This window comes from Enoplosus armatus, chromosome 17 (genome assembly GCF_043641665.1).
Source record: "Enoplosus armatus isolate fEnoArm2 chromosome 17, fEnoArm2.hap1, whole genome shotgun sequence".
Taxonomy (NCBI): Eukaryota; Metazoa; Chordata; class Actinopteri; order Centrarchiformes; family Enoplosidae; genus Enoplosus; species Enoplosus armatus.
This window is the reverse complement of record NC_092196.1, coordinates 605,767-630,395: the sequence shown is the minus strand read 5'-3', so window position 1 is coordinate 630,395 and position 24,629 is coordinate 605,767. Positions and strand designations below refer to the sequence as shown.

Sequence of the window (24,629 nt, the reverse complement as noted above, 5' to 3'; positions counted from 1 at the left end):
GAGTGGCTGGCCCGTGTGTTTGTTGTTCTCTTATTGTGACAGGCAGAGTAACCGTTACGAGAACAGAAGAGACCCCAGGACTTGTCATTCTCGCCGAGACAACCCTCGTCATACTCTCCTTTCCTTCTGATTCCGCCGTATGTCACCCCTATATTGACCCATCCTTTCCAGTCCACCTCCCAGTAACAGCGCCCAGTCAAACCCTCTCTACACAGAACCTGCTTCCAGTGGTGAAATCGCTCTGGATGGTCGGGGTACGGCAGCTCCTCCAACACCTCCGTCACCTTTCTGTTGTCCTCAGACAGAGAGAGCTTACTGTTTGCTGTGTTTGGGTCCAGTGTGAGTTCACAGGCATCTGATGGGGAGGAGACGGCGCAACACAGACTGCTTTTAGCTCGACACGTTCTGGTTCATTCGTGATTGATCCTGATAATGACTTAAAGAATACATTGTAAAGGCTCAACTTACACATGAAGGGTTTCAAGCGATGCCTTCCACCGTGGTCAACACTGAGGAAGAAGTGACACGAGAAATAATGGGGGGGGGGGGCGATACAGATAGACAAATCCATTGTGAATAAGTAACTGCACACTAACATAACCTACCAGAGAGTCTCCAGTCTGCAGTGTGGACCCTCCAGTCTACCAGAGAGCAGCAGCATCCCTGAGTCTCCTGGATGGTTGTAGCTCAGGTCCAGCTCTCTCAGATGTGAGGGGTTGGAGCTCAGAGCTGAGGCCAAAGACACGCAGCCTTCCTCTGTGACCTGACAGCCTGACAGCCTGCACATATACAGTATTGTATTACAGACATATACGGTATGTGTTGCATGATTGATTTTCTAACTAGTGGCCTTTATCTTCAGTTAGTTGTGATAATATATAGTACCATACTGGCAATGGTCAAATTTGCTCCAATGCAAGCAACTGACTTAGTCATCAGATTTGCATTTGAAATTCTCAAATGAACATGTCATGATGAATTTGATACGTTATTTCAGATATTTCAGGCCACAGTAAGTGAAGAAAATGAATAACAAGACCAAAAGTCTCGAACCATGTAAGTTTACCAGTAACAGTTTACTCACTCAAGAAAGCAAATCAGTGATTTTCCCAAAATGTCTAACTTCTTCTTTAAGATAGAAGAAAATAAACGTGTTCACACAAGACCTTTTTTTTGTTTCAGGTCAACTGAAAATATCTGGAAACAGATGTAACCTGAGATTTTCCAGTCGACAGTGTCTTTGAGCAAGACATTGAACCCCAAGAGCTCCCAATATTTAGGCCAGGGTAGTGGTGAGTGCGTGGTGAGTAAACTGTAACTGTAAAGTCCTATATGGAAGTGCCATATAACTGCAGTCCATACATGCAGTTGCAGTCCAGACGTGCTTACATGCCCATCCACCACACAAACTTCCACTCCCTTACTTTTGGCATCACTACTTTCTGGATTGGCACTGGACGTAAATTGTGACCTCCAGAATGATCCAATATGAACTTAATTCCTAGAGATACTGGGCTGAGTCAAACACACCTGTGAAAAGGAAAAGCTCAGGGAAGACAAAAGATCTGCTTTGATTGATCATGTATTGAATTGGTTCATGACTACTGACCGTAGAGTTTCCAGTCTACAGTGTGGACTCCCCAGTCCAGCAGAGAGCAGCTTCACTCCTGAATCCCGCAAGTCATTGTTACTCAGGTCAAGGTCTCTCAGACTGGAGGACTGGGAGCTGAGAATTGAGGCCAGAGCCTCAGAGCTTCTCTCTGACAAGTTACAGCCACTCAACCTGACAAAAAAACATACAAATCAAACACAGGAAGTACACAGTGCTGTAGAAACAATCTTTGATAGAATTTATATGTCCAGTTACTGACAGTATCTTCAAATATTTGCTGGATGCTTTGACTCCTAGCAAAAAAAACAACAAAACATTTTCTCTATGATGAATTGTGTTTATGAAGTCAAACCAACCAACCAGCATCACCAGACTAGAATGTCAATATTGGACCGTTCTGCAAAACTCTGTTAGGGAAAGTTTGTGGTCACAGAAAATAAAGTCTGAAATCTGATCTCCTATATGAAAGTGCCGGTAGATCAGCAGGTGGAGCAGGCCGTCCACTAATTGCAGAGTTGATGGTTCGATCCCCCTGAGGTGAGTGTGTGTGTGTGTGTGAGGCAAATTGTACAGTGTTTTGGATAAAAGCGTTATATGCTATATAAATGCAGTCTATATAGGCAAATGGAGTCCAAAGTTGGATGTCCATACACCACCCCAACCTCTACTCCATTACTTTTTGCATCACTACTTAAAGGGCACACTATTTTTTGTATTGGCACAGAACGTAAATTGTGACCTCCAGAAATATCCAATATGAACTTCATTCCTAGAGGTACTGGGCTGAGTCAAACACATCTGTGAAAAGGAAAAACTGTGAATGCCTAAACAGTTGATCAAAAGATCTGCTTTATTGACCATGTATTGAGTTGGTTCATGAAAACTGACCGTAGAGTTTCCAGTCTACAGTGTGGACTCCCCAGTCCAGCAGAGAGCAGCTTTACTCCTGAATCCTGCAGGTCATTGTTACTCAGGTCGAGCTCTCTCAGACGGGAGGACTTGGACTTAAGAACACAGACCAGAGCTTCACAGCTTCTCTCTGACAACTTACAGTCTCTCAGGCTGAAGTAGCATTCGTGACAGAAAAAACGACAAACAAAAAACACTTTGAGAATGCTTGTATTTCATCACAATAGAAAAAGATTACATTTAATATAGTAAGTCTGCCCATTTATCTGTGTACGTACCAGGATATTCTTGAAGCTTTGACCACTTGCAGCAGCCACAGGAGACCTTCCTCGGAAGCAGAGTACTTCCTCAAGTCAAACACTTCCAGGTCTTTTTCTGATGACAGTAAGATGAAGACCAGGGCTGACCACTGAGCAGGAGACAGTTTGTCTGTGGAGAGACTTCCTGAACTCAAGTACTGTTGGATCTCCTCCACTAGGGAATGATCATTCAGCTCATTCAGACAGTGGAAGAGATTTATGCACCTCTCTGGAGACGGATTCTTCCTGATCTTCTTCTTGATGTATTTGACTGTTTCCAGATAGTTCTGTAAGGTGCTTCCCGATGATGTCATAAGCCCTTGTAAAAGGGTCTGATTGGTCTCCAGTGAGAAACCCAGGAGGAAGCGAAGAAACAAGTCCAGGTGTCCATTTGGACTCTGTATGGTCTTGTCCACAGCATTTTGGTAGAGCGGATTTACCTTAGATTTGTCCCTTAACAGTGGAGACCACCTGGATCTTGATCGTGGTTCTGACAGTAGATTGACACCAGTGTTGATGAATGTCACAAAGACATACAAGGCAGCCAGAAACTCCTGAACGCTCAGATGGACAAAACAGAACACCTTTTCCTGGTACAGCCCGCACTCCTCTTTAAAGATCTGTGTGAACACCCCTGAGTAGACTGAGGCTGCCCTGACATCAATGCCACACCCTATCAGGTCTGATTCATAGAAGATCAAGTTGCCTTTCTGCAGATGCTCCAAAGCCAGTCTTCCCAGAGACATGATGATCTTGCTGGTCTCGGTGTTCCAGAGTGGATCTGTCTCAGCTCCTCCAAGATACTTCACATTCCCTATTTTGGACTGAACCACCAGAAAGTGGATGTACAAATCAGTCAGAGTCTTTGGTAACTCCCCATTTTCATTTGTTCTCAAAACATGGTCCAGAACTGAGGCGGTGATCCAGCAGAAGACTGGGATGTGGCACATGATGTGGAGGCTCCGTGATGTCTTGATGTGGGAGATGATTCTGCTGGCCTGCTCCTCCTCTCTGAATCTCTTCCTGAAGTACTCCTCCTTCTGTGGGTCAGTGAACCCTCTCACCTCTGTCACCATGTCAACACACTCTGGAGGGATCTGATTGGCCGCTGCAGGTCGTGTGGTTATCCAGAGGCGAGCAGAGGGGAGCAGTTTCCCAGCGATGAGGTTTGTGAGCAGCACATCCACTGTGGTTGGCTTTGTAACGTCGGTCAGGATCTCAGCGTTGTGGAAGTCAAGAGGAAGTCGACACTCATCCAGACCGTCAAAGATGAACACAACCTTGAACTTGTCAAATCTGTAAATTTCTGCCTCTTTGGTCTCAGTAAAGAAGAGATGAAGAAGTTCCACCAAGCTGTACTTTTTCCCACTCAGCAGATTCAGCTCCCTGAAAGTGAACGGAAATGTAAATTGTATGTCGTGGTTGGCTTTGTCTTCAGCCCAGTCCAGAGTGAACTTGTGTGTTAAGACTGTTTTCCCTACGCCAGCCTCTCCCTTTGTCAGCACCGTTCGGACCGGATGATGATCCCTGCCAGGTAATGGTCGGAAGATGTCTTCACATGTGATCATACTTTCTGGTCTTGATGGTTTACCGGATGTTGTTTCAATCTGCCTGATCTCGTGTCCGTCACTGACCCCTCCACTCCCTCCTTCTGTGATGTAGAGCTCTGTGTAAATGTCATTCAGAAGTGTGGGGTTTCCTGCTTTAGCAATTCCCTCAAAAAAACACTGGAACCTCCCCTTAAGATTATTTTTGAGCTTATTTTGGCACATTGCGGAAAGAGTTCCTACAAGTAAAAACAACAAATTAAACTGTATGAGCAATATAGTAATTTTGGGGCAAACATGCATTAACTGGGGGATCAATAAAGTATTTCTCATTCTGATTCAGCTCACATGTGGTGGGCATAGTTTTGATTGTATATGCAAGTGGGGATGGTTTCTCTACTTTCAATACAAACCACTGTGCTTAACCATTTACAATCACAGCTGTACAGCATTATCCATTGAGACTGTTCTTATTATTTATGGTATAAAGTTGTTTAAACCCTTGACCAACCTTGGGGGATAGTCTACGTCAATCGGCAAGTTAAACCTGTACAAAAACGTACTTCTCTGCAGAGAGTCAGCCAGCTCGTCCTGCCTCAGTCTCCTCAAGAAGTGCAGTGTGATCTTCAAAAGCGCCTGTTGGCTGCTTTTCATCTGTTCTTCCTCCTCATCATCCATCGCCTCCTCACATTCTGGGTAATCTGGACTAAGAATTCCCTGGAACTTCTTCAGCACAGTCTTCACAAAAGTGATGATGTTCTCCTCTAGAAGCTGGAATAATAATACGTAAATATATAAACTTTCATGTGAAATTAATGGGATGTAGCAAGGTTAAGGCCCCAGAACAAACGTATAACCTGCAGTCAACAACATATAAAAGGGGCTTATTCCGAATGGCAGCTTGTGGACAACCTGGCTCCTTGCCAGCAGAAATGGTAAATGGTAAATGATCTCACTTATATAGCGCTTTTCAACCTTCACGGTTCCCAAAGCGCTTTACAGCTAAGTCTCATTCACCCATTCACTCACACATTCACACACCAATGTCGACCGAGCTGCCATGCAAGGTGCTGGTCTCCATCGGGAGCAACTTAGGGTTCAGTGTCTTGCTCAAGGACACTTCGACATGACGGGGGCAGCCGGGGATCGAACCCCCAACCCGCTCTAACCAGCTTTCACCTCCCGTGCGACAGTGCTAACCACTGCGCCACCATGCCGCCCTCACAAACACTCTCACATCTCGGAATGAATGCCCCCCCCCCTTAATTATTGGTGCCATTCCCATAAAGCTCTCTGTTCTCACATGGCACATGTTTACAATAGAAGTGGCAGACTTACTCCTCGAAAAAAAACTTTTTTGAAAACTTCTCATTTCCAGCCCACAACTGTGTATTGCGTCAGCTGAAATAATGACTACAGCTGAAACCCAGACCCTGTAAATGGGACGCTGTAAATATGACACTAAAAGACTGAGGCTCAAAAAGAGTAAATAATGAAGCAGCATTTTCTGTGTACTACAGGTTGGAGCAAGTTAGTCCTAATATCAGGCTGTGGTCCGGTATTATGAATAAAATGTAATTTAAAAAAATGTTCCAATGACCCTTTGGATCATTTGGACGCTTACTATAGAAAAACGTACTTGGACATATAGATTGATGAAAAGATACTACCCTACAAACTTTACTATACCATTTCGGCATTCGGAGAAATCCAAAGTTTGACAGGCCTGCCAAGCCTAGTTACAGTTGCTAAGCTAGGTTTGGACTACTGCTGTTCTGGGGTGAGTTGAGCGAATGGTCAGTTCACAGCTTGGATCATTTTGGCATCTTCGAAGCAGGGGAGCGGTCAGGCCCGTGTAAAACAAAACTTCAATTATGTGGACGATTTTACGCACCATAAACGTGGAGGCCACATCTGTTTCGTTGCTCTCATTGTCAGAGTGACCGGTGGTACCCTCTGATCTCTCCTGGTGAACTCTGTGCAGACAAACACGACATAGGAATTGATCCACAGATGTCAACACACACACACACACGGGCATACACTTATCCGAATCAAAACTCTTTCTCCATCAAGCAATTCAATTCAAATCAAATTGACAAGCTTTCTCATCATGATCGAGGTCCAATATTGTTACCCACTACCCCAAACCAAGCCATTGCTATTCTTTAACTGTCCACCTGATGCCCTCCCACTTCACTCCAGATCCTGCCACTCTCATCTGCCCTGCAGTCACCTCATTCCCCTCGCCTGAGCTTCCCCACCCATCCTCCATCCCCCATATATATATACCGGCCCATTGTTCCTTTGCCAATTCGTCAAAATTGCGATGTTGTCCCTCTTTCAAGCCTGTATTCTGCTCTCCGGAATCTGTACCTAAACCTGCCTGCCGACATCTAACTGATACCTTAGCTTCCGCAATAAATCACTGAACATTCTTCCTCAGCTATGGTGTGTTTGGGTCCTCCCCGCTGCTGGCCCGAATTCACCCCAAATGTGGCCTAAAAAAACCCCAACGTGAGCTCCAGTGGCGATGCTGCTCGGAGGGCTGCATCTGATGTTGTGCGTGAGGAGAGTCAGCTGCCAATGTAAGTCAAGTCTTGCCTCTGTTTAGAAGAGCGGCGCTCATGTTTGAAGACAAGAGGCAGCATCATAGAGCGGTCACTTTTGATGGACACACAGGCGGGTGCAGAGGAGTCTGGCTCCTCCTGCTGGACTCTGACAGAAGTGCATATAGGATCGTCATTTCAAATGTCTTCCTTTTGATTGTGTGTGTTTTTTTTAAATGGTGTATTTAATATATTCTCACCTCTGCGCCGTGGGGTGATCTCCATCTCTAAAGTTGAAGGGTTCATCAATGGAGTGGCTGCTCTCCATAGACACACAGCTGGGTTCGGGGGACTCTGGTCTTTCCTGCTGGACTGGGCTTTAACAGAGAACAGAGATACTTTTTTTTTTTTTTTTTTTACTCCGATCAATGGTGAGGTTCAATGCTTTCACACCTCAGCTAAGAAATGGTTAAAAATCCTTATCCCACCTCTTAGATTTGGTCTGGCTGCCATGTTCCACAGAGAGGGAGACTTTAGAAGGTGGGACATCATCCTCTCTGCCCTCACTCAGATCCATGTTGTTTACAGCAACCACACCTGTGTGTATAAGTATATATGTGCAGAATGGATGCTGCACCTGCGACATACACGACTGAGTATAGTATGATAACCCCTTCTTCGCAATACACACCGTATGTTAAAACAGGTCTATGTATCGAAGCATTTCACCTCGGCAACAATAGAGATTCTGACAAGACGAAGGCGGTTTGCATGTATTATAATCACAAATACATGCGATGTTTGTTTCCAGATGTCATCACACGGACACTGATTCGGCAGAGGTTTGAAGAAAGTCAAAAGTTAAGCAATAGCTGGTTTCAAATTGCTTTCGTGTGCTTTGTAAATGTAATTAGAGCTAGATTTTTTTTTTAAAGATTACTCAAGCAAAATCACTTTGCCGAATTGAGCCTTTTCTCTCAGATCTGTTGGAACTACAAAAAAAATTCATAGTTTCTGACTGTGCGTGTGTTTCATTGAGGTGCTGCTTCCAGCTGCCCTCAGGTCAGTCACCAATTCCAAGTTCAGACTCTGGCTAGTTTGAGCTGTTTTGTTCAGCGCAGTACAAAGCTAGGCCTAGAAGCAGGGTTTATGGGGTTAAATCAGAATCAGAATCAGAATCAGAAACTGTTTATTGTTTATTAAGTAACATACATTTCTGGGGGGGGGGGGGGTCAACCCTAGTTGTCTTCATTCAGGCTTTAGGGCGAAAAGTGAAAGTATCAAACCGGCATGTCCTCAGGTCGTTGGCTGGTCTGTCATGTTGTTCTGCCGAGTGTCCACTAGGCGGCAGTAGCCGCAGCACAGAGAGAGTTATAGTGCACAGAGGAGGAGAAATGTGTATTTCTCTCGAATATTCAATTACAGAGTGAGAATCGAAACGTGATTATGGACTAAACAAAGCCAACTGATCCGTTAGGACATCCATGTGTTCAACCCCCACCCACGGATTTTTATTTTATTTTCAAACCTACAGCACGTGTAAAATAAGAGTTCAAACGTGACTATAAAACATACGGAATAAAAGAGAAACACGTTCAACATGGCAAACCAGAAACTTCACGGAAACGAGATGTTCAACAGGATTAATAAATAATAATAAAAAAGGAAAACACCAGAATGTAGACTGGACATTTTCACGAGACTTACTCTGTCAGAGTTTCTTCACCTCTGGGGGGTCCGGACAGTAATAATAATAATAAAAAAAAAAAAATTCCCTTTTATCACAACTTCCCTACCAAGAAGTGTGAGAGAGAGAGATTCCTGCCAGTTTCGCTTCCTTTTGATTTCAGCAAAAAAACGCACAGAAACGCTGGGAAAATAAATCTATATAAAAAAAATAAATAAATTATATTCTTAACTCTAACAATACTCGGTTAAAAGGAAAAGTCCTTGATTCGAAATTAGAGTAGAATGAAGGAAGTATTGTTGTGTTTCATTCAGTCTAATCTGTTCGCTGGTCTTCTCGTGCTGAATGCTGAGTTTCTATAGCAACTTCAGAAGTAGAAAAAAAAAGAAAGAAAGAAAGAAAAGAAAGAAGGAAGGAAGTTGTGGGTGTTCCAGATTATGTTTGCTGCTGTGCGGTTTTCAGAAGAGAATGACTTGAATGAAGCATCTCTCTGCGATCAGGCGTTTTTCTGAATTGATTCGGTTCAGTGTCGGGGGGGGGGGTGGCTGAGCAGATTGATGTAAATGATTGCAGTATAGTAAAAGTAGTATGGTTGAAATGATGAAATGATAACACGTGACACTACAGTAAATAGGTGAGTCCCGGGTGATACTGCTTTTTAAAAAAGTCATATTTAAGCACAGTGACAATAACACCTGTGGCTGAGGTACATATAGACATACTCTTGTTTATAGTGTTCATCAGTGCTTTGGAGAATACCACCGACAGAGGACTCGTCACTCAGAACACACAGATCAGGTCTGATCTGGTTCCACAGAGACTGGACCGTTAGTTCTTCTTCATCCCTCTGTCGGGGTGTCTCATGTTTGCATTGTATGGACTTGTTGCATTTCAGGCCAAGGTTTTCCACACGGCTCTTGTCCATAAAAAGGAGATGTGGCTTCTTGACATTATTTGTGGTTGCTTTTACCGGAAATGGACGTCTGGACTGCTGAGACAGAGGCCGGGACCATTCAAGAGTCGAGAAATGTAAAAATACAAAAAAACAAAACAACAAAGAAAAAGACCACACGGAGGCGAGAGGGTCCGTTTTCTCATCTTTTAATAACACATTCATATCTATGCTCTGTTTTGTTTACAAGGAGTTTAAAACAAGTGTTGATGAGGACTAAAGGAATCAGGCAGGCAGAGGGTGAAAGTCCATATACTGTAAAGACCAACGGCGCCATCTGGTGGAAGGGGGAAGACGCTGCATCTCCGCGGCCGGGACAAGCAGCCTCGTCGCATGGAGATCTGAGTTTTCAGGTTTTTGAGGGGCTGAGCCCAGATCAGATTAGCCTAGTTGACCCCCCCCCCCCTTTCCACCCGCGGCCACACAGTCAGCTAAAACAACAGGTCCTTTTGCTTTTTTTTTTGTCAAACGACTCGTTAGAAGTGAAAATAGATCAGTCGATCAGTGTAGAAGGTCCTCACAGGGCGCTCTAACTCATGTAGGCTTTTCACAGAGAGAAAGAAAATGCTAAATGCACCCAAACACAAGAGATACAATCTGCTGTCATAAGAAAAAATAAAATAAAATAAGAGAGAGGGGGGGGGGGGGGGGGGGGGTTAGAAGTCAACCAAAATAAAACGTGAAGGAGTATTTTGAGGTTAAAAAAAAGTGGAAGTTTAACGAAAATGAACGAAAGAAAATGCAAATTGGATAAAGAAATCTCATTTATGTTGGGTTTTTTAAAAAAAAAAAAGAAGAAGAAAATGAAAAACGGGTGGTAGGTTTTTGTCTCTCCTTTTTAAGATTATTATTCAATTTCATAATCCTTTTGAAAAACAACTAAAATGGAGAAAGAAAACAAAAATCATCTTTGGAAGAAGTAAAAGTTTTTTTTTCCTTTAATAGACTATCCACTACAGTATATGGAGATGCCGCTACCCAGTTATTCATTTACCTATATTTCTTTCAAGCAACTTTCATTTATTTATTTTTTTTTGTCCTTTTTCAAAAAAAAAACCAATTTTTTTTTTTTTTTTTTTTTTTTTTTACCATTTACCTATTCTTTTTTTTCCCAAGAGGTAGATCAACAAAACAAATTACATGGTTACAGGTGTTCGTGCCCCTTGATTCAGGAGGTGAAATCACAGGGAAAGGGAAGCGGAGCAGCAGGGCGGAGCTGAAGGGAGGATTGTGGGTCATTTTTAGCGGTCAGAGGCAGGTTAAAAAAACAAACAAACAAAAAAACGCGGTGCTAAGTTAAGTTCTGAGTCCAAGTGAGGTGAGTGGCTAGAATCAGTACTTTGAACAGTTCAGTTGTCAACAACAAAAAAAAGAAACCGTTAACACCTCGTCGCGATTGGGCCATACCTGGACCAATCAGATCCTCGTCATGCCTGCCCACGTCACCCTGCAACACAATGTGTCCAAAATTTGGGGGGGTTTAGCCTTTTTTTTCTTATTTACTCATTTATTTTTACAGTCCCATCTCAAAGCTGGAGAGGTACAATTTCAGAAACCTAAAAATAAATAAGACTTGGAGGGGAAACATCTAAAACTGTGACTGTAACATAGACTAGTCCGTCCTTTCTGTCTGCATGTCTGTCCGACTGACTTGTTTGCTCTTGTCTGTTTGTAATAAAAGAAAAGAAAAGAAACAATCTTCTGGCTGAGTTTGCTTATGTTTTGAGGTAGCGTTCCTAGTTATGTGTCAAGAGGTTTGTTTGTTTCGTCTCGGTAGGCGTGTCCCCCCTCCGTTCGGGTCTCCGTTCGGGCCTCATGTTCGAGGGGGCCGAAGGAGTTTGCGCTGTTTTGTAGCGAAACTGTCCTCGCAAGAGCTCGGAGTCTGTCTGTCTGTCAGTTGTTTAGTGTCCGTCGTGGGCTGAGCTACATTGTTGTGAGGTCTCGCTAAAGCAAAGTGCTCTGCTGCCACGAACAAGAAGCTGGGCGAGATGGTTCACCCAAAACTCTGAATTTCCATGCTTCCAATCGTTCCATAAAAAAAGGACAACACCAGTGAGTTTTTAGCCCCCACGCTTTACATGAGTGCTGAGCATTTTCTAAAGCATGCGGTAGTGTTTTTTCCGTTACTTTCAGTCAGTTTGCAGACACTTAAAGCTGCTCTAATCAATATTTTTATAATAACAATGGAACTGTAATGCAGAGAATGTTCAACAGCAGCTTCAATGTTTTGGTTCACTCTCACGGCTCTCATAAACCCGCCGTGCAGGACCTGCTGGACAGACAGACACAGCGGCGCATTTAGCAGCTAAAGAGCCAGCTATTTCTTATTTTTGCCCCATGGTCCGAAAGGCAACTGTTTGCTGAAAAAGTTTGCCGAATCACCTTAAAAAAGGTAAATGTTGTGTCAGTGTTGTCCTTACAGCTTGTTTTTGTTGCCCCCAAGTGGCCAAGAAAATTATTGCGGGCTTAAAAGTGGCTTGAATTAGGAAGGAACACTTTTGTTAAACTTTTTTGGCGAGAAACACTGACTGTAAACGTTACTTTCTTTTTGTTTTGTTTTTTTTGAGAAGAAAGCTCCTTTAATTGTACATTTTGTTGGGTCATTTACATCATCAAAGTATCAAATCAAGGCAGGTTTTCGGAAAGGGGCCCCCCTAACCCTAACCCTAACTTTCATATTATAGTGAAATTAACGGAAACCAATCAGGATTGACAAATCTAAATGTGGCGGTACGGTATGTTTTAGAAAATACACAGCAAAAATGTTACGTAGCAATTCAAAGGAAATGGGGTAAAACATGCACTGGTGAGGTCCTTTAAACGATCTTGGAATAAGCTTGGTACAACAAAATCATGTAAGTTTGAGGTTTACATTTTAGTGTGTAATTTTCTTTTTGTTTTACAGTGTGTGGCACACTCTGTCCTAGCTGATACAACCTATCAATATGTCACTCAACTTGCATTGAAAAAAAAAAAAAAAGGACAAGAGGGTTTCACTTTTGGGCCCAGAAATGATCCAGGTCCGATGAAAACATAAGGAAGTTCTAGCAGGTTTCTGTCCCCGGTCGAGATGCAGGCTTAGATCATGTGTGAGCCGTTCTCACTGCCACAGAGCAGGAAGTGGCAGGTAGCATGGTGTTTTGTGTGTGTGTGTGTGTGTGTGTGTGTGTGTCTCTTTCTCTTTTCGTGTGTGGAGACAACATCAACCATAAAAAGCATCGTCTCTTCTAATGAGAAGAGCCCAGTTACAAGATGAGATCTCGCCATTTGAATGTAGTAATCTTCCCCCTGAAATACTACTGAAGTTACCTTAAGACCATCTGTGAGTTCAGTACTACAGGTTATTTGCTCAAAATGGCTCCATACTGCATTCTCGGCTGAGCCCCCCCCCCCTTGCTGTGTGTTTTGGCACAGTTACTGTCATGTACTGAGTTACGTGTTAGTAGTTCGTCGTATTAAGTAGCATGTTTCGGTTAAATAGATTTGTGCATTCAAAAGCAAGAAAGGAAAAAAAAAAAAAAAGAACAAAACATGATCAGATTTATCAATTTTCAGTTGTTTTTTTTGTTTGTTTTTTGTTTGTTTTTTTTCCAGAACATCGATTGCAAAAAGAAAAGAAAAAAAAAAGAAATGGTGGTTAAAGTAAGGAAATCAAAACAAAGGTCTTGAACAGAAGTAAAAACGAACACGGTGGAGACCAGCGCAAGAGAGGGCGAGGGACCCTGACGTTCCCGCCCCGCTCCAGAAATGAAATGAACTTTTCTTTTTTTTGTGTGTTAAAAAAAAAAAAGGAAATTTGAAAAAAAACAAAAACATCTCACTCTTCTCCTGGAGTACAGAAGGCGGGTGGGGGGGGTAAAAAGAAATAAAAATGAGGAGAAAGCATTACATTGCCCCCCCCCCCCCCCCCCCCTCTTAGAAGGAATTTTGCATCAGGTGTTCCAGGAGGTTCTCGGTCGTTTCGATTTGTTGTTTGACGTTGTCGACATATTTCAGCGAATTAGTGCAACAGTACGTCCCCCAGATGTCACGTCCAAATAAAGCTTGCTGTATTGTCAAAAACTCAATAAAAAAAAATTTAAAAAAAGTTTAAAAACAATTCAAAAAAGAAGAAGAAATGAATCCTAACCAATCCAAATGGCTGCAGGCTGAATAGTGACTCCTAAATGGCGTGTCTTGTGGTGGTTGTGATGAACAGAGCTCTATGGTTTTGGGAAGAGGCGGAAACTTGACACAGAGCAACTATGTTGAAGTGTGAAGTTACCGCCTCTGAGACAAAAATGGAAGCATAGACATGGTAGAATAGACTTTTCTCCCCCCCCCCCCCTCCCCTGTTTTGATGGCGAGCTGGTGGGGTGGCCGACATGGAGACTGGCGATGGGCGTCGCCGTGCGCAGGTTAAGACATTGAAAAAGGCTGTGAGCTGTCTGGCAGTGCCCCTCTGGTGACTTGGCGCAATCGCCCCCTCCCACATTCTGATATCTTTATGCTTTTTTTTTCTCCAAAAATACAAAAAAAGTATCGTGATCACCTTTTTTGTTGTTATTGTTGTTGAAATATATGTACAGGTTTTTAATCTATTACTCAGCTGTGTTAATGTCGTTTTTTTTGTTTGTTTTTTTTTTGCTCCCATTTTTTTTTCTTCAAAAGGTTCTTGGATGTATCCCTCCGCGGTCAGCTGGAACACAGGCGGAGGGGCCCATAGGTTCTCGTCCTACTTTTTTTTTTCTGCTTTTCTTAAAGTTTCACCCACAACCACACCCCCTGACGAAAACAAAAAAAAAACAAAAAAGGAAAAATGAACATTTAAAACCGGCGAACACAAACACACACGCGCATTACCTGCATTCGCACACATACACACACCAAGCGCACATGTAGCCAACAGGGAGCATCTGAGGTGTCGTGGTCAGTGCACAGGTAATAAATATTCACATTCAGAGAAGTCAGAGCTAGTTCAGGTGTGTGTGTGTGTGTGTGTGTGTGTGTGTGTAGGTAGGATGCCCTCTCCCGTCTCCATGTACAGTTAGGCTGTAGATGGACAGCACAACTCTGATCTGACCAAGTTCCCAAACCTCCAGGTGAGAAAGGTAAAGAAAGACAAGGGTGAGATCGGGCTCACTCTCGCGTGCCTTCTTTGTGGAGGGTGGGGAGGTGTGTGTGTGTGTGTGTGGGGGGGGGGGGGCTTAACCTCTTGAACACTTTAAAGCCCTCTCATAATGTTTGGCGCTTCATGATGATGTCATCACAATAAGGCAGGAGAGGGAGGTCCGTTCGGGGCGCACAGTAAGACAGTAAGAATCATCAGCATCAACCCAGTGGCGTGTCCAGTCACCAGTGTGCACGTTAGGACCCCCCCATCCCCCACCCCCCTCTCGAGTTAACACTACTCCCCATTGGCCAATATTCCGTTTCAGACAACGGCTGCTCCAATCACACTTCAGGAAGACAGAGGGCTTGTTTCCTCACCTAAAAAAAAAAAAGGCAAAATGGCACTGACCCATTTCCTCTCGAGATCAGCATTTTTATCTCTCTGCTTTGGAACAAAACAAAACCAAAAAAAAACAACACAGCCTTCTCGTCATCCTGAGCTCATTCAACCATCATCACACCCAAAAAAAAAAAAAAAAACAGAAAAAAATAACCAAAGCAACAAGACAATACCTAAAAAAAAATACTTTTTTTTCTTTAAAAAAATAAAAAATATTCAGGACTATCAGCTCTTCTTTTCTTTTTTTTTTCTTCTTATATAAAACACCAGCAAGCAAAAAAAAGTTAGGAATACTGAGGTAACTTTACCCTGAGGTAGGTTTTTTTTTCTTTTTCATTTCTTCTCTAATCTTTTCTTAATCTTGGCGGGAGCGTCCAGGCGTAGACCCCGCCCCCTCATTATCATATGCAGGCAGGGTCTGGAGGCTCCGCCCACAGGCCTTTGGCAGATTGGGAGAGAGAACGAGGAAGCCGCTCCCCTTCAGTCAGATTTTACCGTCTCTGAGCTCAAGGCAAGGAGCTTTGGAAGACTTCGCCTTTTTATTTTTTGGTTTCCTGCGCTCAGCCAAGGCCAGTCTTGAGCATATTTATTTTGAAGCATTAGAGGCCACGACAAAGAAGGCTTTAATGCAGGGATGGTCGGTCTTATGGACCCCACCCCACCTCCCCCCAGCTCCTCTGAGGAGAAAGCCATCCTGTCAAAGACTAGCCTTGAGCGTCCAGCGCTGGAAGAAGAAGACAATGAGCAGAAAGTCTCAGACACACCTTGTCTGTCTGTCATTGCAGGACTTATTCGTGCAGGTGTAGCAAAACCTCACACCTGACTCGCTGCCTTCAATACATTCACCGGAGGGGCCGGGCTAACTCACATATCATATATATATAATATATATAAAATATGCCGTTTAAGGTGCGGGCCGCTAGCCAGCTAGCATAGCTGCTGGCTGTTTTGTTTTTTTATGAAGTTGTTTTATAAATGATTTCACGTGTGAGCTAAGTCACTGCAATAGAACTGCAGGACCCGCTGCGACCTCCGCTCCCCTTACTGTCTCTTGCTGCGCCTTCCGCCACTCGGCTAAACGTGGAAAGGGGGAGCTCAGTGCCTCCCCAGCCCCCGGCCTTGTTGTAGGCTACATTATGCTACACATCATGAGCAAGGGACTGGGAAATACACAGAAGACCCCCTTTTGGGTTTTTTTTTTTTTTAAAAAAGGCAAGGCGGCCAGACACAGCATTTCTTAACATATACATGAAGATTATATATTTACAACCTCATATTTCCTCCATTTTTTTCCTTTTTTCTTCTTCTTCTAAACTCTCCGCTATTCGGAGAGGTCTTTAAAGAGCAGTGTTAACATCTGCGGCCCCTCTTCTAGACTCTCATTGGCTAGGAGGTTAGGGATGGGTGGAGCTAACGCCAGACCCGTGACCTACCCGCCCTGTGCCGCTGCAGCAGTTTCCCTGCTCCCTCTCCCGGCTCTGCCTCACTGCATTCTATCAATAATAGCTCTGAATAAAACATTTCTATACATATATCTCTATGTTTAAAAAAACCACCCTTAAAATATAGGACTGACTGCAGATGGCTGGAGAGGTCTGTAGGGGGCACCAGAGGAACAGACGGACCCCTTCTAGTGTGTCTGAGGAAACACAGATCTGTCCGCCCCGTAGATCTGAACCCATGTGGACAGGTGTAAACAACAACAGTAAGGCTCCATCCTTACAAGGAGAGTAATGTCGGCCATATTGTTTAAACCTGTCTGACGCGGGATCCGTTAAAGCTGCAGCAGATGAGGAGCTGGCTGCAGCCCAATAAAAAGGCACACTAGGAGGACACCGCCCCTCCCTCTCTCCATCCCTCCTTTCCTTCATCCCTCCATCCTCAATCAGTCTCTCTTCTGGCCTGGCATCTGGTTTCTGTTCTCAAGTTTCTTTTTACCTTAATCCTCTTTTTTTTATTCATTTCATCTTTTGATTTGATTCAACTTCTGTCTTTCTCGCTAAACGCCGATCTTTCTCTCTGGCTATCGGGCGTACTGCCTCCCTCTTTATATCTCTCCCTGTCTATCGCTGGGTCCATGTGTCGCTCTCCTGTATCTGTCCGTCCGTCCGTCTATCCGTCCGTGCATTTGTCTGTCTGTCTGTCCGTCAGGCTGGGGGGTGGGGTGGGGCCCACGGCAAATAAGGAGGGTGCGGGGGCCCTCACTTCCTGCGCGGCTGGTGTTCCTGAGTCAGTCCCTGCGTGGGGCTGCCCATCTCTGTGAAGCCCTGGGGGCTAGGGCCGGAACCCATGCCCATCCCGCCTTTCTGTGGCTGTTTGACCTGGGTCAGGATGTCCCGGATCTTCCTTTGAGCCAACTGGAGGACAGACAAGAGATGAGAATGGTTTGTGGCAAATTGAAAGCTGCACTAGTCAGGATCTGTGAGTAAAAATATACCCGTCATCTCACAAAGTTAGCAACTAGCTAGTGAACATAGCAGCTTAAGAGCCAGATTTTATTGGAGTTGGTGGAGACCAAACTAGAACTTAAAGGAGAGTGAATATTGGACTTGACAGGCGGAAAGACACAGGACTCAGAGGGAATGCTAATGTTGCTCTGTGTCTGTTGGATGCGTAAATAAGCTACTGACAACCATATCAACTCTGTGCTTGTTCAGCTTGTTACAAGTGGCCAAGAAAAAATAAATCCAAGTTCAAGTTGGAGAAAATCAGTAGAAGTGTGGTTGACAGGAAGATATAATTGAGTATCATCTGCATAAAAATGTAATAATACTCTATGCCGACTAATTATGTGACAAAGGGGAAGCATGTAAATAGAGAAAAGAACGAGGCCCAGAATTGACACATGTACACCACAAGTCAGTTTTGTAGACAAGGAAATTAAGCTATCAAGTACCATAGAGAAGGAAGTGGTTTTTACAGATTAGCTGTATATGGCTAGCATAGCGAATATAGCCTGTAAGTATGACAAAACCATAAAACTGTATTTTACATTGTTTACATCACAGAGTAGCAGGAGTACCTGGCTGGCGTAGAAATGTCCATTGATCTTGACGATGACCTGGTCGTTTTCATCAGGTGTCTGTTCCCTGGGGACCACCACCTCAGCTGCTGTAAGGTTCTGCAGCTCATTCACCTGGAGACACAAATGTTGCTTACTTTAAGAGAAAATAATGACCTTATGGCAGAACGCTGTAGGTTTGACGGCAAAAAGGCGGAGGTGTGTTAAAGACGCGATTCTTGCTGCTGGAACCCGACACATGCCATGCAAGCAGAGACTGAAGGTAAGGTTCAGGTGGCTTACCGTCTTGCCTCCCTTGCCAATGACCCTTCCTGCAGCGGCAGCGGCCATCTTGATGTGGGTCTCCAGTTTGACCTCCTCCTTTGGCCCGAAGAAGTTCTCCTCCTTCAGTTTGCCATAGATTCTGCCCTGAGCCTGCAGGAGGGAGACAAAGAGGTTAATAATCCATTTTAACATCGCCTCGACAGCGGTTTAAGATGCTATGCAAAATAAATGGGATTAATATTTATCTGCTGGCAATGTCTTGTTAAGAGTTTACCTTAAACTGAGCCTCAGGGGGTCCTGTCACAATCACCATCCTCATTTTAGAGTCTGGTGTTTCGGCTGGGGCGATCTGCAGGAAAACGAGACATACATCACTGACCTTCAAGGGTGCATGTTTGGTTTCAGAAGTGTGTGTGTGTGGGGGGGGGGGGGGGGTACACAATGGACAGTAAGAGGATACTTAAGAGAATCAATTTTGAGTTTGAATTGTGATAAGTCCCTGTGGAAATCATTGTGATACATTTCCCCGATCAACGTGTAGCAACGTCTGATCATTTCGTAGCGGTACAGACCTTGATGGAGGCCCCAGCAAAGCGGCTCAGCTGTTTGATGTGCTGTCCTTTCTTTCCAATGATGGCTCCCACTGCCTGCGCTGGGATGTATACATGGACCGTCTCCTGCTCTGGAGCCTGAAAACACCCGACGGAAAAATGTGATTACATAAACCGGATATCTATGATGGGACTAATGTATTGTCACTGGGACTTTAGTCAGTGTTTCCCTCCAGTCAAAAAAAACAAACATGTTTTTCTTTTAGAAGTCAGCAGTTCAAGTTACAGTATTTGAATATTCATCGATTCTGGGTTTGTCAATAAGGGTAGGCGTCATTTTATAAAATAAATGCCAGCCAGCATTACAGCTAAATAATATCTTAATTTGATCCAAGTGGAAATGGAGAATCAACCGCAAACTAAATGTACATTGGGCTGCCCTAAACATTACAAAACTATATACACTTTTTGTGGATTGACCCACTGATATTCCATTTGTCTCTAGATGGCATCATCAATACATCTGGGCTTTTCAGAATAAAGAGTAACTGGTCAAAATTCACTCAATAAAACTGAGATGTAAAAAATGACAGATAGGAGGGATAGCGGTTTTAGTTTCTAATCAAGGAACAAGAAAAAGTGGGGGGAAAACAATTCATTTGAGTTTGGGCACTGCACATTTTTGAGTCTTTATTTTGCCCACTCCAGAATTTCTCTCAACCCACCACACCTTCAAATGAAGTAGACACATGGGAGTTATGACGCTTCAAAGGACAGAATCTGTGCATTAGAGAAAGTAGGAAGAAGGTGTTCTTACTCCAAAGCAACCAGCGGACGCATTTCCAGGCGGGGGTGGAGGCATGTTGGAGGAGGAGGGGAAGAGGCCCAGAGCACCCAGGTTGAGCCCCGGGATCAGGTGGGTCTGTTGCTGCAGAGAAGAATGGCAATAAACATCAGGAGGTTTAAAAGCGTGTGTGTGTGTGTGTGTGTGTGTGTGTGCGCGTGCGTTGAGACTCACATTCATAGCAGCAATGTCGTTCTCATAGGCCTCTCTGACCTTCTTCATGACCTCCACCTCGGCCAGACAGCAAGCTTCAATAGCGCCTTTGACTGTGATGGTTCTCTCTGGATTGTACAGTGTCAGGTCCTGAAGGCTGCACACATTACAAGGGGAGTGGTTACTGATGCATATATAGAGCTGATCATAGATCACCCCCCGGTGATCAGCTGCTATGAAGCTTCTTTGAGTATCTTGAAATGTGTATCCGTTGAATCCCATAAAGCACCACCAAAATGATGTCAACATGTGTGTGTGTGTGTGTGTGTCTTACGGGGAGATGGTGATCTTGGTGTCCGTGTCCTGTTCAACTTTTTTCAGGTTGCGTCCCTCCTTCCCGATCAGGCGCCCAACAAAGTTGTTGTGAGCCAGAATCTTTAGAGGAACCTCGTCAGCACTGTAAACAGGAGAAATATTCAAAATACGCCACTGCTAGAAAGAACCTTCGTTAGGGCAGCCGTCCGGGATTACGTTATGTTGCCTCATGTGAATGCGCCCTGTTGGATCATCGTGTAAAAACCTACGTCTTGGTGTCTTTGGCCTCCTGGTGCATGATGTCCAGGATCATGCGGCAGGCAGCCGAGCAGCCCTCGGGGGTGGAGTGGATGCTGATCGGCTTCTCGGCAGCGCCCGCGTTCTCCTTGCGGTGAACGTCAATCCTGCGGCAGCAGAAAGAGATCAGAATCTCTTTTAATAAGTTACGAGGTTCCGTAATCCCTGGATTCAGGCGTTATCATGGTAACAGGGTTGGACGGAGTCATTCAAATGAAACACAGAAGCAATGTATGGATGTATCGGAAGACTGTGTGTGAGGCAGAAATCCCGGTGGGCTAGTTCTGTTTTTAGGGCAATACTTTGTGCTCACAATATTGAGCCTTTAAGGAGCTGATGATGAATAAATGAGTTGAAACTGGCTGGGCCACTGGGGCGACTGGCGCAGACTAAGCCATCAAACGATTAGTGTCGCAGGTTATGTGGCAAACTGTGCGAGTTCAAAAATCGAGTTTGTAAGCTTTTACTTCCGTTTGTGCATATTCTCAATGCTGTTTCTCAGTCAACTGAGAGGAGGGCAGAAGGTAACACAGACTCAGAGACTCAGAGAACAACAGTATCTATGGGACTACGCATGTACACACAGATAAAGAGGGCACTCACTTGCTCTGCGTCTGCTTGGTGATGTTGCGAATGGTGGCCCCCTCCTTGCCGATGATGGCTCCGACGTACTGCGTGGGTACCAGCAGTCTCAGGGGGATGTCGGCGTGCGGAGGTTTGGAGGGCATCCCAGAGCTCGGGGACCCACCGCGGGGGCCGCCTCGGGGCCCGTAGCCAGGGCGCCGGCCGTTATCAGGCCCCCGCTGGCCTCCCTCCAGCTCGGAGTTCTCATCTGGGATGTAGGAGACGCGCAGGGCGTTGTTCTCGAACTGGTACCCGTTCAGCTTCTGGATGGCTCTGTTAACAGTACCGTAACTTTGTGTTTGATTCAGAACTTAACACATCCTTTTAATTCATAAATGAAACAGAAATGGCGTCGACAAAATTATTGACACCCTAGATTTAATATTTGGTAGGCAGCACAGCCTTTGGAGAAGCTAACTGCAGTCAAGCGCTTCCTATAGACTTCAATGAGATTCCTACACCTCTCTACTGGCACTTTGGCCCACTCCTCTTTTGCAAACTGCCCCAGTTCTCTCAGATTTGAAGGGTGCCTTCTTCCAACTGCTGCTTTTCAGATCTCTCCACAGGTGTTCAATGGGATTTAGATCTGGAGTCTAGCGTTTCCTTTTGAACCAGTCACGCCGAGATTCAAGGCACCAAGTGCCAGAGCAACCCAAAAACATTGGTGCACCTCCTCCATGTTTCACTGTTGGTACAGCGTTATTCTCTTTGAAGGCTTCATTTTTTTCCCGCTTAGAGTTTAAACGACTTCTTTGCTACTTTGTCCTACTACTGCTCTAGACTAAAATTAAATATTGTCATTTTTTTCTCCACAACATTTATCTGACAGCTATAGCAACTAATTACTTTGAAGAGCAAATGTTTTTATATACCAAACATATAATCAGCTGATAAAATATGAGGCATTGCTATAGATTAAACATTCAAATGCTGCCAACACCTTCATGCATCAGCAATAATAATGCAATAATAGAATATAACACTCCGATAGGGAGCATTTTGTTGCCTAATAAGTACTTTTACTTGCGTTTACTGCGTTTCTTTTGCACGCTTGTTCTTTTCTTTCTTTTGTTCTCCTACTTTTAGTTTTGAAACATTTTGAATGCAGGACAGTTACTTGTGATAGAATATTTTCATAGTGTGGTAAAGAAAGAGATCGCAATACTTCCTCCACTATTATAAAGCCATGAGTTGAGACTCCCAAGCAAAAGCTCAAGTTTCACCTTGTAGTTCATTTAAATGACCACTAGATGTCACAAGTGGAGCGTAGAACACAATTGAGATTTTCTTGACTTCTATAAATTCCAAGTCTATGCATCTATAATATTATATTGGAACTTTCGTTATTTGATTGTGCCTTTTGAAAAAGCTTCTTTAGAGTATCTGCACAGGTCTCATGAAGTTTAAAATTGCCACAAAAAAAAGCCACAATTTAATAAGAATAAATACACAAATATATCTCTGACACACTAAAGCATTCTGTAAAATATCAAATGGCACCAAGAACAAATGTATATATATATATATATATATATATATGTATATATAAAAAACAATGGGAAAACAGTGACTTTTAGAGAGAGGACAGTAAAAGACAGAGACGATATTTAACAGGATATTCAAAGGATGGAGGAACTTACTGCCTGGCATGCTCCCGGGATGCATATGTGACATTAACCACTGCAGTCTCACTGTCTGTGTTCACTGAGAGAGAGAGAGAGAGAGAGAGAGAGAGAGGAAAAAAGACAGACTCTTAAATACAGCGTTGGTTTATTAATGGTTCTCTGACTTCTTTGGCAGATGGATTGCATGAAAACCCAAGCTGTATCAAACTAAAATCACAAAGTGGGCTGTTCCCTCACCCTCACATTGACTCAGATGCTGATTTGCCTCCTTTTGCCCCAAAAACAAATCTTCTCTGTACGGAACGTGACGCATCAAACACATCAGAGTGAAATCAGAACTATGGTCCAGGTCCCCTTCTAGCAGTAGGACAATACCACAGTAAGACTGTGCTTGTGTCATCAGAAACTGCTTTAGTTTCAAACCCAGTACGTTTAAGTGTTTAATTCATTATTAATTGTGTTATTGCTCACGGCCATGAGTGTGATTGATGACTATGAGTTTCTGGATCAATGGAAGTATACGTTTTTTTTTTGTCCTGAGGTAGGTCTACAGGCTCAAAGCTTGGCTTTATCATTGAGTACTAGCTTTGGACCAGCAAAAGCAAAGCCTTTGGTTCTCCATGTTTGTTTGGTTTTTTTCTTTGCACCTTAGTGTCCAATTCAACTCTATTCAAAATACACAGAAAAATCCATTCACACACATGAAACGATGTAAAAATACAAGATATAATAATGTAAGAAAAGAATTGAAAACTGTCTCTTTTACATACAGGCAATCTCCAAAGCATTCGCGAGGGCATCAGCGCAAAGTAGTCATAAAATGAAATGTGTGGGGTCTTCTACTCCTTTTTGAGGACCTGTTCAGCACTAAGCTGCAGAAGCGCAAGGGGCCTTTGTGTTTTTGCCATTTCCACTTTAGAGCTGAGCGATCGATTCTTGGCCTTTTGACAAAGGGATGTAAACCGGTAAATAAATGAAGACGTTAAAATACTTCCAATAAAACAGGCCTGTAACATCCTGGAACATTTTGGGTTTACATTTGGTAGTTTTCACAGTCCCGTCTGCCCGAGCACTATCAGACATGAGACTCATTTCAACGTTTTGGCGTTATTCCTATCTGTCACATTCTGTGACGTTCTAATAGATCTATGGAGGTGTTTTCCTTTTAAACGGCTACTGCATTATTCCTACACATTACAGAGCTGTTGAGACGGAGACACAGTTGCAAATGCCAAGTGACGCTGGGGTGAGAGAGGGTGGTCCTCCACCACGTCGGCCATCATCCTTTCAACTACTGCTTAAAGCACATGGTGTGGGTTGTGACTTAAACTGACTGGTGTCAGCTGCTGTCAGTCTACTGCCAGAGTCAGCTCCTCTTCACTGGGACAGGAATGCAGTTAGCACCCCGCTACCACTTGGGGCCAGCACAGCACCACATCTAACCACAATATGCCATGAATGGGAATGCTCTTGAGCTCTTTCCTCGCTTGTACTGTTCCTATTACCAACTTTTCATACGAAACAAAATGGGCCATATATGGCAGAAGTCGGGGGGGGGGGACACAAACCAGAGCAAATAGCAGATAGGCTTGAAGTTAAACGACAGCAAAGCTCAGAAGTCTTACCTTGTTCACAGTTCTCTACGGTTCCACACTGGGCCAACAGACCATCCAGCACCTGACACACACACACAGAGGAAGGAAAGGACAGCGTCAGGTCATGTGGGAAAGACAGAACATTTCAGAATACACCCTAAAAAGGAACGAGGAAAGACACGTGAGCTTGGCAACATAGTTCAGTTGATCCAACTGGATGGGTGCAAAACAAGCACTGGCAAGACACAAATACAAAATTAGGAAATTACAACCTACATCTGCCTTATAGGCCG

General features: G+C 43.9%; 2 protein-coding genes across 2 annotated transcripts in view; both read right to left on the bottom strand.

Moving 5' to 3' along the window:
- Positions 1–7,496, bottom strand: part of LOC139299860 (NACHT, LRR and PYD domains-containing protein 3-like) — a 137,996-nt gene extending 130,500 nt beyond the window's left edge. The window contains exons 1-8 of the mRNA XM_070922797.1: positions 7,405–7,496; positions 7,177–7,293; positions 6,972–7,085; positions 6,262–6,343; positions 4,931–5,138; positions 2,800–4,606; positions 2,501–2,674; positions 1,610–1,783 (exon numbers count right to left, since the gene is read on the bottom strand). Of these exons, the coding sequence (XP_070778898.1) occupies positions 1,610–1,783; positions 2,501–2,674; positions 2,800–4,606; positions 4,931–5,138; positions 6,262–6,343; positions 6,972–7,085; positions 7,177–7,293; positions 7,405–7,493 (2,765 nt within the window). The 5' untranslated portion in view covers positions 7,494–7,496. The remainder of the gene's footprint in view (positions 1–1,609; positions 1,784–2,500; positions 2,675–2,799; positions 4,607–4,930; positions 5,139–6,261; positions 6,344–6,971; positions 7,086–7,176; positions 7,294–7,404) is intronic.
- A 9,751-nt stretch (positions 7,497–17,247) lies between these two features.
- The window catches only part of igf2bp1 (insulin-like growth factor 2 mRNA binding protein 1), a 44,921-nt gene continuing 37,539 nt past the window's right edge, over positions 17,248–24,629 (bottom strand). The window contains exons 4-15 of the mRNA XM_070922526.1: positions 24,367–24,418; positions 22,757–22,820; positions 21,096–21,389; positions 20,465–20,599; positions 20,215–20,337; positions 19,902–20,037; positions 19,701–19,811; positions 18,905–19,021; positions 18,607–18,681; positions 18,351–18,482; positions 18,069–18,182; positions 17,248–17,403 (exon numbers count right to left, since the gene is read on the bottom strand). Coding sequence (XP_070778627.1) covers positions 17,248–17,403; positions 18,069–18,182; positions 18,351–18,482; positions 18,607–18,681; positions 18,905–19,021; positions 19,701–19,811; positions 19,902–20,037; positions 20,215–20,337; positions 20,465–20,599; positions 21,096–21,389; positions 22,757–22,820; positions 24,367–24,418 — 1,509 coding nt within the window. The remainder of the gene's footprint in view (positions 17,404–18,068; positions 18,183–18,350; positions 18,483–18,606; positions 18,682–18,904; positions 19,022–19,700; positions 19,812–19,901; positions 20,038–20,214; positions 20,338–20,464; positions 20,600–21,095; positions 21,390–22,756; positions 22,821–24,366; positions 24,419–24,629) is intronic.